Source organism: Necator americanus, chromosome II, assembly GCF_031761385.1.
Source record: "Necator americanus strain Aroian chromosome II, whole genome shotgun sequence".
NCBI classification, from domain to species: Eukaryota; Metazoa; Nematoda; class Chromadorea; order Rhabditida; family Ancylostomatidae; genus Necator; species Necator americanus.
Genome location: NC_087372.1, coordinates 14,254,129 through 14,274,041, shown reverse-complemented (window position 1 = coordinate 14,274,041; position 19,913 = coordinate 14,254,129). Strand labels below are relative to the sequence as shown.

Sequence of the window (19,913 nt, the reverse complement as noted above, 5' to 3'; positions counted from 1 at the left end):
CAGTTGGCGAACATCAGGATAGAAAATGGCGGATACATTCACAAGCGCCCTTCGATCTCATTCCGGCTCAACATATCCCATAATAATTTGTTCGCGTTACTTATTGTCAGTTTTCTCCTTTTTTGAGTAGAGTTTCTATATACAAACCAGATGCTGATTTCTCTCCTCAGCTTGTTGCAACCTTCACGGCTGCTTGAGAAAAGCAGGGGATTGCAATATCGTTCTAATGTCCTCTAATTTTAAGTTAATTTCTAATTCTAAGTTCTACTTCCACATCTCGTTGACCGGTAGTTCCCCGTCAACATATTGTTCCTTAAACTTTGTCACAACTGGCTTTCAATTCTCTAGCCTAAAAACATTCTTTTAAAAATATTCAACGGATCTGAAAATGGTTTTATCTTACTATTTTCTACAAACAAATCATTGAAATTTTTTCCATCCTTGTAATAGCTGCAAATTCTTGTTTGTCGCGGTTGTCTCCATTGCGCAAAGTAGTTCCTGCTCTGAACTGTACATATCACCCCTACACGGGTTGTCCAACGTTTAACTCTTGCCCAAGAATATTGTTCTATTGGTTGTTAGTTCGAGTACAATTTTCGTAATCTTCTCCTAATAATATATTACTAATGTTGTGGAAAATCTTGTTCTTGTTTTACATCCATTTGCTTCCATGATTAATAAATCTCTAACCAGTATCATCTCTTTTTGTGCAAAAGTTCGTAATGCGTGTAAGTGGCTAGCATAAGGCTCGATGAGCACCGGCGCGTTAGGGATAGAGGATAAAGTGGCGTTAATCAATCCGCTTGGGATGCGCCCCCACATTCACTTCAACTCAGAATCGTTTGAGGTTTACGAACGTGTATCTGGCCTACACAATGACTTGCGGTGGCTAGCCGATGAGTCAAGTCAGTGTTTTTATCCTCCCAGACAAGCCTGGTACCAATTTATCGACCCCGGAGGGATGAAAGGCTTGGTGAGCACTAGGGCGGATTCGAACCTCCGATCGAGCGCGCAGGAAGCGGAACCTCTAACCGCTACACTACACCATCCCATACGTATAACTGAAGTGAAAGTAATGAACAGAAAAATGTATGGAGCCCTGGGACTTTACATATAATTTTTTAAAAATCTTTTATCTCGTGCTGGTGAACATGCGGGGACATTTGACACGTTCGTAAATAAATCTAAAAAAAAGAATCACCTCCTCAATCCTCCGAGTCACCATGATAACCTACACAAATTCTGTCTTAGTTATCCATTCAATTATCCTCTGTCCTACAGTGTCTTGTCCTATGAACTGGGTGATATTCTTCTAGCAGCACAGTAATCGAAAGAGTGATATCAGAGCATCTACGGATAAACATGTCCCATGAATAAAGTAATTTCTTCAACTGCAGTGGAGGGATCACTTCGTCACGAACAAGTCAGACCTAAGGTAAAAAAAAAAACTATTCCTATTTTTTTATATTTTATTTTTTTTATTATTCCTAAGCTATTTCGAAATTTTAAAAAAAACTGGGTGATATACATACGGAGATATTTCGCATAGTGAAGTCAAAACATGCTGGAACTCGGTATTTTTTTGTGTGAGCGCCTGTTTCAAAGCCGCTTACGCAATGACACCGAGCTCCGTCGAAATTTCGCGGTGGATGTAGCGTTTGCGACTGAAACGAGACGCTCCTTGCTGCAATCGGACTGCAGAACGAGTATGTAGCCACTCAATCAAAGCGGCGCCTTTTTGCTGCCCTTATCACTCTCACACTATTCATTTTCGCTACTTTGACCGAACGACGGCAATGCAAACCTTTTTTGACATGGAAACAACTGCTTAAACCTAAATATGACCAATTTGGGGCCACGTAAAAGAAGACTGATTTTTGCCTGCACGTGTTGCCGCTGCTTTCACCAAACCCACTCAAGCATTTGAGTACACGCCTTGGAACATAGGAGCTATATAGGCCCAACTGGTATATGCCCAAAGTTTCCCATATATTCTCAAAAAGGCACTGTTATCCAGCATCCTCCCGGAGCCCATAGCCTGATGTGCCCAATGCCTAAGGAAATCATGGAATCTTTTGCAGCAAGCCTCCGTCTCGCAGCGTTGAACCGCCGGTCGCTGCCAACTGAACTCCAGCAATGTCCAGACTACTACGACATTTACATGCAATGTTTGCGGCATTGAAGGAAACACGCATCATCGATCGCTCCGTAACCAGTATCGATGGTTACATTATCTACTGCGCTGATACTGATGGAACGAAAGTAGGAGGCTGAGTAATGCTGTGTTTCAAAGGCAAAGGATCAGGACGAGACGTACAGAAAACGAGGATTTGAAGAGTGAAAAAGTAACACCTCAACTTCTCCAACATTCTTATGTGGAAAATCCACACCTCCCTTACAGAGGTCTTAATTTATGCGAGGATTTTTAACACAAACAGAAAATCTAAGCTCAAGTAGAGCTTAAATCAAGCTTAAATCTATAAATGCCATGTCACATGACAAAGTTGAAGAAATTTTATTTTGTTACATTACTCGTCACTTCATCTCAGCGACACGTTTAGCTATGTCTGCGAGTATTGTTCTAATGACAGGTGATTTTTGATTCCCCATTTCTGCAGAGAGGAACGAGTAAATTTGTGTGATTTCTTTTGTCCAAAATTGTTTTTGTACTTTGAGTAGGGCGTGGAGATCAACTTTAAGTCCCTGAAAGCAAACAAATAATAATAAAAAATTACAGGAGAAAAAAAGTAATCTGTAAGCATTAATCTATTTCAGCCTGCTTCCTCTATTTTTTCTTACTATACCACCGCGAATTTTACCCATGCGAGTCTGTTGTGGCTGTTGTAGTTCAACGCTACAGTAATTGCTCAAATTCCAAAAAATCTTCACTGAAATTTCAAATCAAGGGTTTTTTTTTTGTTTCACACAGTCACAGAGAATTCTACGCATTCACTTCCGCTTCTACCTCAAATGACCTCTACACTTCCATCTCACTTCAGTCTCGACTATTTTTGTATCATTTTACGTGTTCTGCGCAAAAACATTGTTTTATTTACATATTTGTTTGTTGCATTATCATCTTTACACAAAATACTCCCACTTCAGAACAGTTTAGTTGGATGAGGGAATGAACGAGGATAGGATAGGACAGGATGGCGGACTTGGCGCAAAATTCATGCCATCCGCTCCTCTCGCTTTCTCAGGAACTCGAAAACGAGTGCTCAGAAGCATTTTGGTCCTCGCAGTATGCAGGGCGGTGTAGGGCTGATAAAACCGATGACGTAGACGGGTCCCAAGTTCAGTTGTCTTTATATCTTAATGTGTTTTTTGTTGAATTTAAGGGCACCACGAAATTTGTAGCAGTGCAACAATTTGATGCAGTTTGCAATTCACTTGTAAATTTTTCTAACTTAATTTGGTTTCAATCCACAACATACCTCGATATTTAACTTTTCTGGAAGTAGTCCTATTGGTGAAGATACGGCTGCGGTCTCATTCGGTGCAGAACATCTGAACAACTGTGTAACATGACAACGGTGGAATCAACTGCTACATCCAGATTTCATCCACCTATTAAAAATCCACTCTAAAACACGAATATTGTCTCCGAAACCTGGCCAAATAGTCCTTCCATCTTTGCCTTCTTGATACCAATTGACCATAAAAATTTTTGGCACCTTCAAATACGATCCCATCAAGTAACTATTTCTAAATTTCACAAAGCAAAGAAACTTACCTCTCGCGCTTTTTGTTTTATGTCAAACCAGTGTTGTATGAGGCTAGGGAAGCTGACTGACATTGACGTTCTCATGCAAAATGGGTCTTGCACAAGTGCGGAACCTAAGAGAGATGGTTCATAATTTAGAACGAGATAAATTGGGAAGGAAGCTTGGTTAATACAGCTTTTCGATTCGAGCGGTTAGAGTCGGAGGAAGACCCATGCTGGTACCACTCATCGCTGCAAATCACGATGGTTCCATCCAGGGTCAAGCGTGTTATAGGATCTCCCCTGTTTTGTAATATGCCTTCTTTTGCAGCGCGCCACCCTTAGCATCCCTTACTGCTTATCGCGGCAGTCCGAAGTGGTCTTCGACGAAGGCGGAGGCGGCGCAAGGGCTGGAGCGTTGCAATAGATGACGTCGTACAAAACAGCATTCTGGAGGCGGCTGTTTGCAGCGATGCAGGGAGAGATGAGCGGAACTGCCCCCGTCTCCACAGTCTAGACCCCGTGCACGGATGCTCCACCTGAAATCCGCACCACCTCAGATTCGTGGTATGCTGCCTTTAAATAATTACATATATTAGAAAATATTAAATTAAGTTTCAGAGGGGCAATACGTGGAAGCATCAACATTTTGTTTTGATGATGTACAAAGTGTTGACACTGTGATAATAGGACCACGCAGGTTCAACACCCCGGCGAGCCCAATTCTTGCAAAAGAGATAAAAACAGCAGCAGTTTGAGCGTGGATCAAGCAGAGCTTTATGGCTGAAAAAAGCTCAGATTTTGTGCACATCGTTAGGTCTGGAAGATCGCAAAAAACTTCGCGATAAGAGGACCTTGGGGAATATCTTGGGTTGCTTGTTAGGGGAAGGTTTGTGCTACAAACCAGCCATACCGCTGTCTCTTGCAACCTTCTAGTTTTTGTTTTGAAATTTAGATCCAAAAACTATTATTTTAGCGTGTGTAGTGTAGCGGTTAAAGGTTCCGCTTCCTGCATAATCCATAGGAGGTTCGAATCCGCCCTAGTGCTCACCAAACCTTTCATCCCTCCGGGGTCAATAAATTGGTACCAGACTTGTCTGGAGGATAAAAACACTGACTTGACACATCGGCTAGCAAGTCATCGTACAAGCCAATCACACGTTCGTGAACCTCAAACGATTTTGAATTGAAGTGAATGTGAGTTCGCATCCCAAACGGATTTATTAACGCCAGACAGTTTATCCTCTTTAACTTTATTATTTTAGACTTTTTTAGATTTTTCCCATCTGAATTGTGAGAGAACCAGACGGTCCGGGAGAAATTTCGCATATAGGGGTTTCCTTAGTCCCTCTATACGAATTTGTGGATGATTGGTTAAAACACTGCCCCATTCCTTTGGAAGGAGAAAACATCTCAAAATCCCGATTTTCGCTCGCGCGCTAAAAAGTGTACGATCTTGAACAAAGTCTAATGACTGGGAGTAAGTTAGTGCGAAGCAAATCGCCTTCCAATTCGTGTATTGTAGCCGAGAATTTCCTCTCTAAGATGCTGTATCAAGCGATTTCCAGAGCTCCCCGTTTTTCCAAATCTTTGATGGGGAAAAAACTAGGAGGTTGCAAAAAAGCGGGACGACTATTTTGTAACGCAGAACTTCTTCTCGAAAAAATTACATAGAATATATCTCTTGGTCCTCTTTTCACGTAGTTATTTGCGATCTTCCAGACCTAACAATGTGCACAGAATCTGAGTTTTTTGGTCATTAAATTCTAAGAAATCTACTTTGAAACTGCTGAAACTACTTATATTGAATTCGTCACCTTTATGGAGTACCTTCAAGTTTCTAACTCTTTTGCAATAATTGGGCTCACCGGGGTGTTGTTAGAACAAAATGTTGGATTTTTCTTTTATTTCTGTTCGTTCTTCTGTAATTCGATCTATGCACTTGACTCTTCCTTTTTGTCCTATTATGTGCTTTAAAGGCGTCACCCCACGAATCTGGGGTGGCACGGGTTGCCGGGTAACGCCTATTTGGGGTCGTAGATTGTGGGGAAGAGGCTGATTCCCTTCATCTTTCCTTGTATCAGTGGAAGCGGACGAATCGAAACACTATTTCTTATTTTCGAAGTCCTCTATTGCAGCGCGCCATTCTTGCGCGCTCCCGCCTGCGACTCGTCGAAAACCCATTCGGACGAATCACAGATGGGGACGGGCGCAACGGTTACGCATTGCACCGTAGGAAACCGTCGTAGGAAACAGTCACGGAATAATAGGGATTTACGAAGTCTTAAAAGGTGAGCTCTACTTGAAACAATCAAGTTCTCTGTTCTTTGGAATTCTCAATCACTTACACTCTGCCCGGGGTCGTTCGCTTACACTGATACAGGGAGAGAACGGAATCAGCCCCTTCCCCACAATCTACGACTATAGGCATTACTGGCTGACCATCCTAGATTCGTGGGGCGATGCCCCTGACCAGTACTCAAAGGTATTCCAATAAAAATGGGATAGAATAAAAGTGATATTTTGATACTAATATTTCAGCAACATTTCAGCGAATCTGATTCCTCTACTACTTGATGTTTCTTCGCTTCTGTCAGCTACCGATTTTCCCATTTGTTCCTCGGCTGATTTCCGACTTTGCTTTTTAAAAACACATGAAGTTTCCTATATATTGAATTGGCAACGTTGGAAGTAGAGGAAATCGTATTCGGGAGGGTTGTGTCCCATCACCACGCTTCACCTCGTTCCACCTTGATCCGAACCGCCGTGCGACCTGTTTAATTTATCATGCATGCTCAGAAGTGCTACCTGGCAGAAGTGCTACCTGGTAATTCTCATTCTAAGCCAGTCATGCTATTCGAAGTCTTTCGACAGAAATGATGTTCCTTCAAGCACAAAACTGAATAAACAAATTCATGCGCCCAGTCCAAACAGTAAAACCAGACACAACTGTATATTTTAGTAACGATCTGTGCATGTAGAAACGGCACGAGGTGAGGTTCATGAAAGAACTGCTATGGAATGCGTTCGAAGGACACATCATGTCGTATAGAGCAAGATCTCGCAATGGACTCGAGATCGCTATTGTTCGAGCGTACGCTCTGCTGCAAACGAAATCAAGAGCTTGTGCCGAATCGGAGTCAACAATGTTCGCTGTCCAGAATCGTCCAGAGCATCTACAAAAATCTAATGGAGATTAGCGCAGCGAATACAAGTCGCGTCAAAACGACATGAGGCACGGTATACTTATTCGAGCAGCCGGGCTGGAGCAATGCGTTTTTTGACCGTTCGCAGACAACCTGCGAGCGGTTCGCTGGCAATTTTGCCGAATGACGTCGTCCGGACCGATATTAGCGGTAATTTCTTGTTTGCTTTCATTCGTTTGCTTTTCTTTCCATTTTTTTTCGTCTTTTATGTTTCTTTTTTCGTATTTATGTTATGTCATGTCTGCAGCATTTGCTTTTGTTATTTAGATCTATATTTATACAGTTAGTTATAGATCTATATTTGTCTGCTTTTGAAATTTGGTTCGAAATTGTATTTGTTTCTGTATTGATTTTCTTTTTTGTTACTTTGCCTCCTTCACAGACAAATAGAGAACATTATCGTGAATATGAGTACAATTTTGTACCTAATTACAGAAGCAAAAGATGAACAAATTTAATACAATAACCTAAGGAGAATATAAATACAATGTAGATCTATATAACAAAAGCAAATACAGCAAATATAACCAAAAATACAAGAAAAGAAACACAGAAGACGAAAGAATCAGAGAGGAAAGCAAAAAGAATGGAAACAAGCAGGAAGCTGCGGCCAATATTGATTCAAACTTGAGTTGGGAAATTTTGCAAATTGCCGAACATACCAAGTTTTTAAAGCTCGCAGACCGCTTGCAGGACGTCTGCGAGCGGTCAGAAACCGGGTCGCTGCAGCGCCACCGCTCGCACAACTACATCCTGCTTCATATCGTTTTGACCGGAGTATTTAACCCCAAACGTCTCGTTAGGAGGGGAGACGGTCACTAAGTATTCACTCCCTCGCAGGCTTACTAACTATCATGTTCTTTTTTGTTGTTTGTTTGCTTGCTTGCTTTGTTTTTTTTATTGTATTATTATGAAGACATTTCAGTGAGATGAATTATTTCAGATTAAAAGAGTTCCTTTCCCTAATTTGGATAAATAATGGAAACAAACTCGGCACATCAAGAGGGCTACGAGACGCTGTACGAATTCCGGCCGCCATTATTACACCATGCTCCCATGACTCAGTTTCATAAACCAGTGGCATTTCGTCAGTGCGCATGCACCCAAAAATTATGCTGTAAATAAAGAACCACTAGGTGCTTCTAGATGAATTTTGCGAATGTATATGTATATGTATATATATATATGTTACTTACAAGCTGATGGGTACTCCTGCGGTTCTCTCCCAATCAGGATGAACATTTGGGGCAGCGCTTGTGAACGCAGTGAAATGGCAGTTCATATGCGTTGGCATCCTGAACCCTTGTTTTCTACTACGCATTTCAAGAAAGAGGTTTTTGCGGGATACCTCTTTTGATCGGCATTCCAGTTCTCTCGTCTCCAGTCAGTGATGCGTTCCTCCTTATCAAGAAGACTTTCAAGACCTTCCCAGTAAAAGCGTCCCTTGCTTGTTGAAGCACAATTTACCAGCATTGCATTTCTCGAAAGCATCTAGAAATGGCTCTAAATCCCGCACGACACTAAGCTTTTTCAAAAATTATGACAATACTTTCAGCACGTTCTCTCCATTTTTCGAAGATATGTTTATAGCGCAACCGAAAATCCCATTCTCAGGTGTTAGCGCACGTAGCTTGCCCTCAGGAACACGACGGATCCACGAAACGTCGTCTCCAAGCATGCGAACCTAGGAAACGGGCTCGTTTGTTTGCGCAATCTCTTCAAATACACGCTCACTTGCCATCCTGGAATAGCAGGAGTCATTGTAGCGAACTGTGTCTTCCCTGCACCTATTGGAAGCGACACACAACCGAATATTTCTTTACCGGAAGGTCCTATATCCGATAGAATGAGTACACCATTACTTTCTGCCTTCACTTGTGATTACCTTTCACGGCAACAATAGCTGCATTCAGCACCAGCCATCCCTCTTTCCAGCCGCGATACATCGCTAATCGAAGTGCCACGCACTTCTTACCAAGAAAAGAATTTTGTCCAAAGGCAGAACCGTATGACCAAACCTGAAAAGAAGAACAAATAAAGAAGGATACGCAGAGAGATAGGAGAAATGTCACATCATTCTCCACAAGTCGATGGGCAAGAAAGTACTGGTCTGTGTTGCATATCCACTGAAACTGCAAATTCAACGACGAGTCACTTAAGTTAGCTTACCTCAATCTCACATTAGAGCTGAGTCGAACTGTAACTGGTCGTGGTCGCCCAACAGAATGAACACAACGCACAAAATCTGCATTCCCGATGGCGTCCCATATGGAAGAAGATACTCTAAACATGGATTTCTATGCACTATGCATGAAAAGCAGTAAATGTTGTACTTGGGAAAAAGGAAACTGAAAAATTTCTTTTTTCCCGAGTACAACATCTACTGAATTCGAAAGCCACAAGGTTTCGCAGGTTTCTGTGCCTGGTTTCATTTTTTTTTTTGAGTAATCAACTGACTTGACTTGACATAAACAGCGAACGGACGTTATGTTATACGCATTCTAGCCGGGATGAGTCGTCCTAGAACATATTCGAGCTCACCCCGTTCGATCTTGGGCTAGAGCTCATACAGAATTTGTTTATTCGCTGCTCTTCCACATTCTGCGACACGTTAGGTCTCGCCAGAACTGCCTGTCGCACAGGCGGGCTCCAGTCCAGGTCAGAGAGCATCCTCAAGGCAGCGCGGACAAGGCGATCCCATGGTCTCCTTATAACGTGGCCAAGAAAGCGAAGACAGTTTCCTGCGGCCATTTTAGAGAGGGGAAATGTTGGTGTTTCCTTTGCATCATCCGCCGGTACACCATATTCACTTCTGAGTAAACTTCTTCGTTATGGCACACCATCGGCCAAAAGTAGCCAAACATCCCTCTCAGCAATTTCTTTTCCGTGAAGTCGAGCTTCTACATCATTGTCGATGGCGCTGCCACTTCTCCGATCCGTAGAACATAATTAGGCGAATTGACTTCGTTGGCGGTGGGGTCTTTAAAGAGGTGGGATAGTCCTAACGCATCTTTGGTGGGTATCTCTCGTCGTCATTTTTCAGCATGCAGCCCAGATAACAGAACACGTCCACAAGTCCAACTATTCGAATTAAACTGAATCGGTACATGTACTTGAAATGCCGATACATTCAACTTCCTCCGGTTCCGTACACTCAAACGTACACCCAAAATTGCACAACTTTGCGATGATCTTCCAAGAAAGCGAGGAGAAAGTGAACCGATAGTTAAACGTGACTCACGCACCCACAGTCCTCGTCAAAAGTTAATATCGCTAACTTCTCAGTTGAGAAGTCTGAAGGCAGCCTAACAAGAAATTGACGTAGTGTGTTGACCTAATGGAAAACATAGAATTTGGGGTTTATATTGAGAATATAGGCATAGCTCCGCTCATTTTCCCTGAATCGTCGTTAAAAAAATCGGCATGAGAACCGTGTCAGTTTGTTAGAACTTTTGAACGCTCCGGTTCCCTCAGCAGCCATTCATTGCTTTCACGTTAATGGGCTGCTGATGAAACCTCACCGATTTTCGACAGCTCGCTTGTGTATGCGAACCAACCAACCTAACAGTAATAAACGCCGTTCGTTTTAATGCGATTAGGGCCACGCTCATATTTGTTATCTACACCTCGAACCCCATGTTTAACATCGGGATATCGTCACTACGTCACGTTTGTGGTACGCTGCCTTTGAGTCTCGACTTCGTTCCGCCCCTAGTATTTGAAAAAACCTTCTCTGCGAAAAGGTAGCCAACGCCTATAATCGCCTTCATTCCTGTTTTTTTTTATTTCTTTCTTTTTTACCTTCATTTCTCACTTTCAGTAACTGCTTAAGAGAAAGTCCGTCCGACCTCTCTCATCAGAATGTTGAGAATGTCATCCCAAACATGGAGGCTACCCATTATGGAGGTATCCGACTATCACACAGCGCTACAATTCGGATACTTCCCAAGTACTGTATTCCTCTCTTCAATGAGTTTAAGAAACGTCCAAGTCCACATTTTATGTCTTCTTATTTAGAAAAAAAAACCACTCTATTCTGTCTTTTCTTGCTTGCTACACTACTGTCTCAACTCCATCCGCTTCTGCCATCATTTAAAACCGTTCTTTCATATCAGAAAACAAGTTACTTCGCCGGAAACAAAGTGCAGGATAACTAGTCTATATCGACAGACAGACAGGTGATGAGTATCCAGAATTGATGACTGCTCAGCTGGACGGCATCTATATCCCGAACTAACTAGCTCGAATCCAGTCGAATAAGCTTTACAGTGAGCTATTCTTTGCCGGCATTTTCCTAGTTTCCTGACCAATTGATCGTATTCGTATTACCCAATTTTTGGCACCTGAACACCAATCCAGTATTACTAGATCCGCCCCACTGCATTCAAAGAGTTTCGTTACACCCATAACACTGCACAGTAGGCACGACCATTCTTCGCCAGAAAAAGGAAAAAAAAACGCCGATCTGCGTTTTGTTCGTTTTCTGGCGAAGAATTACGGTGCCTACTCTATCATCGATATACATTATCTATAACTACTGAGAAACAGTATACACACAGACATAAACTTTCTACTGTGTACATGGATAGCTCGAAATATCAGAAAAGCTGCACCCCTTATATCCAATGATGTCCACCATGTAACGATCTAGGAAATCTTCAAGTAGTTTTTTTTTCTCGGTGAACATACCTTGTAATTATTCTCATGTTAAGAACAACATAGGCACTATCCGTTAACTGAACAGCATTGATTGAGTATCGTCCACCAATAGGCCCCATGGAAAATGGTATGACATACCTAAATCTTTCATCTTGTTTGGAACGTACATGTTTGTAAATGGAAACGTTCAGTTCATAAATATGTACTGAGTCTTTAGCAAGTCGTCAAAATCATTCCGAGCGCCTAGTCAAGCGCAGTTACACTGAGAGTAGCAAAAATGTGCGAGCACCGAAGCTGATCTAGGTACGCTTCCGTCAAATTATTTAATTCGCTTTTTAGAAAGTGGGTCTAGATGTTCTTCTCATGTTTTTCACAATCGTGCATTTGTTTAGACTCTTTCAACTTTTTTTTCGAGACCTTCTGTTTCCGAAAGAAAATGTCCTGTGCGGTTCTGGCACTGCCCCGCCGATCTGACGCAGTGGAACGCACCGCACTTCATTGCGCCGGCGCCTCAACTTGATGCCGCGATCCCCAGCTGCCTACCTACTCGAATTTCGTTTCACCCACATACATACACACGTGACAGAGCAACCGCTTTCCTATATAGCATGATTTGTAGATTTATAGGTTTGAGCGCATTCTTATATCGGCTCGTTACGATTATGATAACATAATATGAATATGATAACCACCATCCGCGGTAACTAACGTGTTAAGAAGGTTTCGGCGGCGGCAAATGCGTAACAGCACTACGAAAGGATGGAAATAGGTAAGACGGGTTCACTGGCATCAAAAAGTACTGAAACGGTTCCCACAACGTCAGAATAGTCCGCCGAGTTAAGAAACCAGTGGGAAGAGGTAAGACGAGTCCGACGGCGTCAGATTGGTGTGCCGACAGTAGCAGCTGCAGCTTTGCCCCTACCTCGCGCTGTGCCTTGGTGCTTTACTTGATACATGATAATGATACCGAAGCAGCTCCTTAAAGGCACCACCCCACGAATCTGAGGTGGTGCAGATTTCAGGTGGAGTATTCTTATAATAGATAGTAAATTATGGAGAGGATGCTGTTCCCGTCCATTTCTTCCTAATTGCCGTAAAAAACGGCCCGGAAGATGCGGCGCCGCACAAGGCTGTCGCGCTCCAGTCGAACTCCCTGTAGAAAATAGTGCGCCAAAATGCCCGAAGCCGTATCTTCCGGGCCGTTTTTTACGGCAATTAGGAAGAAATGGACGGAATCACTCTCATCACCATAATCTACTATGCCGTACACGAATACTCCACCTGAAATCCGTACCACCTCGGAATCGTGGAGTGATGCCTTTAAATAGCAAAAGGCCGTCAGCATGATTTCATATAGGACGCTTTTCTTTAACTCTATAGTAGCGAATATAATATCACTCCATGAAAACACAGTTTAGAAGAGTTGATATACCTCTCATTCATCACTTCGTATATTCAGCCGCAGTGATTGTAGCCGGGCAATAGACAAAACTTGTTTTTGTCAATCCGTTTTGAACAATTCAAATTGTATGAATTTTTCTAAAAGAGTAGTTTAGTCCTTACATTATCCTTCCCTGCATGCATCCGGGAAATCGCGATTCAATCTCATAAGCAAATCTTGTTGGTGAAATCCAATGTGGAAAGGTCCATGATGATGTTGAATGTCTTCTGAAAAACCAGTCATACGTTTTCGAGTTTACCAAGAAATATTCATCGTAAATTAGCGAGCTTAAGCGATTTATGGATTTTTGTTGCAAACAGCATTCATTGCAAAAAAATCTTTGCTCTGCATGTAAGATTTCCACATCGCCATGCCCTATTCAAGTTCACTGATTTCGGCGGTGACAAATGAAGTGAAAAAACATGATATCACCACAGACACTTTGTGCGATGGATGGTTCGACATCGTCGAAGAAGAACCAATCCTTTCAAATCTTTAGGGCATATGAGTCGGTACCAGATTTGTCATATAGAGAAATGGTAGCTTGACGCAGTGCCTCTGCTAGTCTTTGTATAAGCCATGAAACCATTCATAAACACCTACGATTGTGAACTGAAGTCGAACACGTTTGCAGATCTCAGTGAGATTGACCAACCCCAAGAAATTTATTTTCTCCCGTTCACCGATTTTGGGTGATTAACCGTGATCGTCAGCAGCATTTCTATAGTCAACACTTATTAAGGATAAAGTGTTGTGGTTATCGGCGACATTTTCTCAACAACGCGAATGGATAATAATTACTGGAGAAAGATTTTTAAGTATGGAAGGCAGAACGCAATTTTCTGGACTGCACTTTAATTTCCATCAGTGCAACCTACGCTCAATAACAACGAAGAAAACCGAGAAAACTAACATCAAGACAATGCGCATGTTCCGCGTTCGTTCTGGGAGCCATCGCATTGGGAATGCAGACATCGTTGTCGTGAGCGATAACATCATATAACATATAAATGCATTTCATTCTGACAGTCGTACGCATACAGCATTAATGCCGTGGTTAGTTTACGTTGCTAAGCGTTGTAGAGAGTATAAGTTTACACTAAATTGTATTGGGTTTTTGAGGGGATGAGGTGATGAGGATATGTCAGGTGATGTTCTTGTTCAAATGTCATAAAATCGCAAGCCACAGTCGTGCCGCAAATCATGCATCGTGACTGTAGCGAAATAGGAGTAGGTTCCGCCGCACCTACTTACGATGGTTCGGAACCACCCGTTCCCAACAAAGAACAAGAAACACTAGCCGAAAGACCTGCCGACCTTCGCGAATCATTTCATAGTCTGCATACGTATTCTTAGAGCTCTAAACACAGAATTGAAGTCGAACGGGATAACCCTGCCCCAAGCAGACAGTTATGTGGTAACTTTACGGCATCCAGGCACAAGGAAAAAATTCTTCAGTAGTAAAACATAGTTTCTTATCAAGTTTTTTTTTTCAAGCAACTTAGTGCGGCGCATCTGCAGGCATTAATGTCCTGATCATCGCCAATCTGCCAGTGACGATCCTCAAAGTCTTTTGTAATTTCTGTGAACACTCTCAACACCTATCTATGACGCTATTTGAGCCACTGAGTGCTATTCTTCAAAATCTCTTACCTCAAGCATTTGCCAACCTATCAGTGCACTAAACATTGGCAAGATGGAACGAACTACTGTTATGTTATGTTAATTAATTGTAATAAACAGAATTAAAGGAACAAATTAGACGCTTAATAAATGAATCAAATGATATAATATAGCAAATATTAATAAATAGTGCTATAATGAGTACTAATATAAGGTGCTGCAAAAAAAAAATATATGAAAGAATATAGACGCCACTAATGGGTCACTGTAAGGATTAGAAGTAAGTCAGTACACATGTGCACATATAAATGGAAAAAAATGAGGAAGCTCTCAACGTGTATTCGACGACACAATTCTTCTTTTGACAGTGATTACAAATGGTCGTAAGTTCGAGCCCGCAAGAACCATTATTTCATCAAAACGAAAAAGATAAAAAAAAAACTGCTGGAAACGACGGAGAACACCTTCTAAAATCATTTTCACACTATTTCTTCCTACTTGCAAACAATTTTGCTCATCGAAAATGGAAACGGTTGGAAATTCGATCCCCACCGGAATTTTTCCATTTTTGCAAAATGAAAAAAGCAACTAATGCCGATCACATTCTAAAGTTATTTTCTCGCGATTTTCTACACACAATTTCACCATTGATAGTGATGAATAGTTCGATTATCGATTTTGATTTTTGCAAAACTGAAAAAAAAATTACTGGACGAACATTTCAAAGGCAGTTTTCCTGGAATTGTATTTAAAGCAATGTTGGTCGTGTATAGCTGGTGTTATGTGTCCGCCACAAAAAGGACTTCGCCAGGTCCCACTGACAATGAGTTTGTCGATTTTTCCTTGAGTGTTTTGACACAGACAAATGTATTTCCTTTTTCTTTTTTGGTGCACCATTCGTATATGTGAGTAAGTAAATAAAGAGAGTTTAGAGGTCATTTGAGCAAGTAGAACCAGGCCCTGACTGGAAATTACTGCTGGACCGGTAGGATTTTCGTAGCTTGAAATAAATATGAATGGCAGACTACAGAAGAGACGGAAGAAGACAAAGGTGTAATGGAAGATTTGCGCCATGAAGGGGTTAAAATATCTTTTTTTAGGGACCCTCTGGTTCTTTGGAAAGCTAGTTGAGGAAAAGTTGAGAAATTAAGCATTTTTCTCAACTTTTTCCCAACTAGCTTTTGAAAGAACGAAAACTACATGGAAGAAAGTAAAAATGAATTGTGACAAATAAGTTCCTCCTCTATAACGCACTCAAAACCGAATTCATCTTTATAAACTAAGAGCTGAGTTATTGGACTTTGTTTGAAGTGATACAGATTTTGACGCGTTGCCGAAAATCTGAGATTTCGCAATTTTTCTGTTGCAACATTACTGTGTGATTGAAAAATTCGGTGCCATATATTGGCAGGCCATCAGTAAAAACCCCTGACTGCAAATTTTGGTCTCTGCAGGTGTTATGGTTCTCTCAAAAGTCGATTGAGAAAACTCAAAAATTTGATGCAAAATTTAGAATTTTTCTCAAACGTGTTACAAAAAAAACTAGAAAAGCTAGAAGGACTAAATTTTGCGGAAATATAGGATTCTCTCCCAACGAATCGCAGCCAGACTTACTGCATGAAATTCTCTTTGAGCTTCGAAATTCAGGAACTCGTAAACCTACTTTGTATTAATTTTATCTCTAATTGCGCCTGCAGATGTCTTTTTTCGACCAGTAACAGCATCGAAATTGCTTTTTCGCGTGATAATAATAAATTCTTCGCTGTCAAATGAGAAATGTGGTGGTCTTTTAACTCTTGTACACTAGACAATTTTTTTCAGGGATTGATCCCTTACAGTGGCAATAAAAACGGTGTCATATCACGTTGAGCCATCAAGCGTTGAAGAACAGTGGCCTCAATCAGCCTGTACACTCCTTGATTCTTTCTCCCATACTCAATATTTTCCATTTTCTTGGTGAATTGTTTTCAAACAACTCAAAAACAAAGCCACAAGGCTTCGTTCAGAACGCATTGTATAATTTACACGCCTTCGTGTTTACTTGACCCCTCGCTTTTATAGTAATTCGGATGTCCCTCATTTATTTCGTATTCTCCCAAATTAGTACCGGACCAAAGGGTGTGAAGCTACACCAGCAAAATCTTTACAAAAATACATCACGCCATATATTTTTCTAACATTCTGCATCCCTTAATATGAGTTGATTTGAAATCGGCTATCCCATCACCCTTTTCTCCTTGCTCTCTTCATTTTTTTGCTCCTCTGCTGACAAGCCTTAAGACCCTCCTCTTTTCGGTACCCCTCTTACGACCCTCTGTTGAGAAATTCTCAACGCACAATTGACCCCGGAAAGAGTGGATATCAAGATAAACCTGTGCAAAATTAATCAGTTATCCACGGTCTATGTGATACGTATTGACTTTGATCCTAAAGCTGCCCGCAGAGTCCAGAACAGCGCGGCCGCGCCGTTTGGCGTATCTGCGGTCTTGGTGGTTATTGACCGCACTGTTGTGGCCAGTCAATAAGCGCCAAAACAACTTTGAAAGGTTCAACATTCCAAATGTCCTGATATTCTCTGTCCAGTATGCCTACTCGATGGTGTGTGAAGTCCATGCCGAGTATAACGCTCACGATAGAGTGATTAAAGGCATCACCCACAAATCTGAGGTGATACGGATTTTAGGTGGAGTATTCGTATACGGGATAGTAGATTATGAAGGAAAGGGTGATTCCGTCCATTTCTTCCTAATTGCCGTAAAAAACGGCAAGCAAGATACGGCTTCGAGCGTCCCGGCGCGCTAATTTCTACAACGAGTTTGATTGGAGCGCGCCAGCCTTGTGCACGCACCGCATTTCGCGAGCCGTTTTTTACAGCAATTAGGAAGAAATCCACGGAATCACTCCCCCCTTCCCCCCATAATCTACTATGCCGTACACGAATACTCCACCTGAAATCCGTACCAGCTCAGATTCGTGGGGTGATGCCTTTAAGCCTCCATGATCATGTTTTCAAAGATTCTCAAACATTCTAACGTGCTCCAATGGTACTTCTTTTTTTTCTTGCACAACAAACACTGAATCATGGCATCACGATTCCAATCTGGCGTGCTCCACAACCTCCCATATCCAAATGCCCGAAGTAAACGAAAAGCATGGAAGTACAGTCTGCGTAAACGTGTTCAACCGCCTGGTCACGACGTATCTGCCGCTGCACATGATGTTCAGCTGTTTTTGTCACACATTTCTTGTTCCACTTCAGCCCAATCAAAGAGCTTAATCGCACCGCGCCTGCTAATTTGAACAGATATAGCGCTACTTATACGCCCAAGCTTCCGAGCTCAGCGGCAAACCTCCCAGCAATCGTAATAACCAGCCTAGAAGTAACGGTAAAAGTACCTGAATTCCACATCACTCCTTTTTTTAGAGCATATGAACGTCGGTCTTTCTTCTGCGTCTGATGGATCAGTCCGAGCGACGAATACGTTGTCGTATGCAGTTAGTTTTTCTAGATCGCCTAGAAATTACTTAATAGAATGAGGCAACATCAACCAATTAAATGACACGTAAAATGAGACGAACCATGGAGCAGTTGCGTAAGCGGCTGCGCTCGAAGCGGTGCAGTGGAGCGTAGCGATGAGAATCCACAGGGAACCCCTACTAACGCGACCCATCGCTTACGCAACTGCACCCTGCTTCATATCGTTTTGAGTCGACCATGTCTCACCTTTCTTCTCCAAGGCGGTTGCTAGATACTCCGCTTCCCCGAATGACCCATTGCAAATGTGAATTGCCGCCGGTCGCATTAGTTTAGCTTGTGTTCCAACAAACGTCTGAATGAGCACCACTCTGTAAGGCAAAAAGTGCGCAATATGTGTCATTCCAACCTTAACCTTCGTCGGCAGCCATTTGGGGTCACCGTTCAACACCGGTATCGTTCCATATCCTTCTATGATTAAGTCCGTTTTGCAAAAGCTCGGTACGGACACTGAGCGCACCTCATTGACTGTCGTGTGAGGATAAGCTTAAGAATAAACAGAACATAAACATGGATGTATGCTCTAAAGCATAGAAGTGAACAGACAAGAATCTTCGAAGGACTCCGATGTTCTATCGTTGACATCAATATAACTCATTCCCTAGGGAAAGCTACAGGAGTCAACCGGTCAGAGTCGTGGATATTATCGGAATAGGTCTGATGGCCAACCAAAAAAACACCATTCTTATCCACTCGGTGTCCTAACCTTACCGTGAAGTTTTGAATAATTGTTAAGGAAGTTATTGAGACTGCTACTCTCTCATTCTCTTCTCTCAGCTCATAGAGTAATAATCCATTTATTATAATCCACCGCTACACTGGTGGCACCGTCTACAAGAAGGTATAGTCGGATCAACACAAACGTCCGGTTGCATAAACTGGTGCGCTGCGCTAGAAGCGAACCGGTGGACCCAGTGATCGCGACCGTGGTGAGACCATTACTAACTCCACTCGGACTTCAAGGCTATCAATGGTCCCACTTCTGTCGCAATGTCCCTGGCTCTACCGCGTCGCTTCCGCCGCGGCCACTTACCCAACTACATCCAGCTTCAAGTCATTTTGACCCGACTACAAAGCAACAACCCTAAATGAAGTGTCGACAGATAAGAATGCTATTCAGTTGGTAACGATGAGATAGGAGAGAAAAGTAGGATCTTTTCCTCCCATTCATTTGAGCATGTTTTAGTCAAGCAATACCACGTAATTCCCACTGCAAGCTTGCTAATTAAACTGGTATTTTTGGCAGTTAATAACCCCTGCAACCACTTATTTTCCAAATTATTACTAAAATTGATGTCTAACCAGAAACCGGCAAAGATTCCGAAGTGAAGTGACACTAACTGAAACGAGGGCGATATTAGCATCTACTCCACCCACCGCAGTAGTCGCAATTAGTCACTCTCTTCTTGTAGTGTAGCCGAGCACTCATTAATTCCAGCGGAGTAGAGAACCAGTGGAGATGTTACCCACAATTAAAATGAGCCATCCAACCAGTAATCATGTATTTTCATATCAAACTAATGCATACATTCTCTTGACATTCTTGAACATAGCGTATCACGATTTTGACGTGGTGCGGAACCCGCAGCGAAAGCGTAGGCATGGGGTTGTAGTTCGTGGGATTCGAAGTGGTTTCGCTCGTCCCAGACGAGTTCCCACGTCGTTCCTTGCGAATATTGATGAAAGATGAACGGAACCACGCTGGGTTCCACAATTGCTATCAAAACTCGCTATGGCTTCTGC

At 42.2% G+C, this 19,913-nt stretch overlaps 1 protein-coding gene across 1 annotated transcript; it reads right to left on the bottom strand.

Annotated features, from left to right (window-relative positions):
* Positions 1-2,535: 2,535 nt before the first annotated feature.
* On the bottom strand, positions 2,536-19,599 carry RB195_017809 (uncharacterized protein; the record flags this gene model as incomplete). Its single annotated transcript, XM_064184971.1, has 18 exons — positions 2,536-2,703; positions 3,438-3,510; positions 3,571-3,677; positions 3,737-3,840; positions 7,903-8,027; positions 8,109-8,207; positions 8,261-8,403; positions 8,462-8,596; positions 8,647-8,744; positions 8,798-8,930; positions 8,985-9,038; positions 9,093-9,195; positions 11,602-11,709; positions 13,135-13,239; positions 18,032-18,149; positions 18,360-18,465; positions 18,520-18,656; positions 19,548-19,599. The coding sequence occupies 18 exons, from the start codon at positions 19,597-19,599 to the stop codon at positions 2,536-2,538; spliced, it is 1,968 nt and encodes a 655-aa protein (XP_064040852.1).
* Between the last annotated feature and the right edge of the window lie 314 nt (positions 19,600-19,913).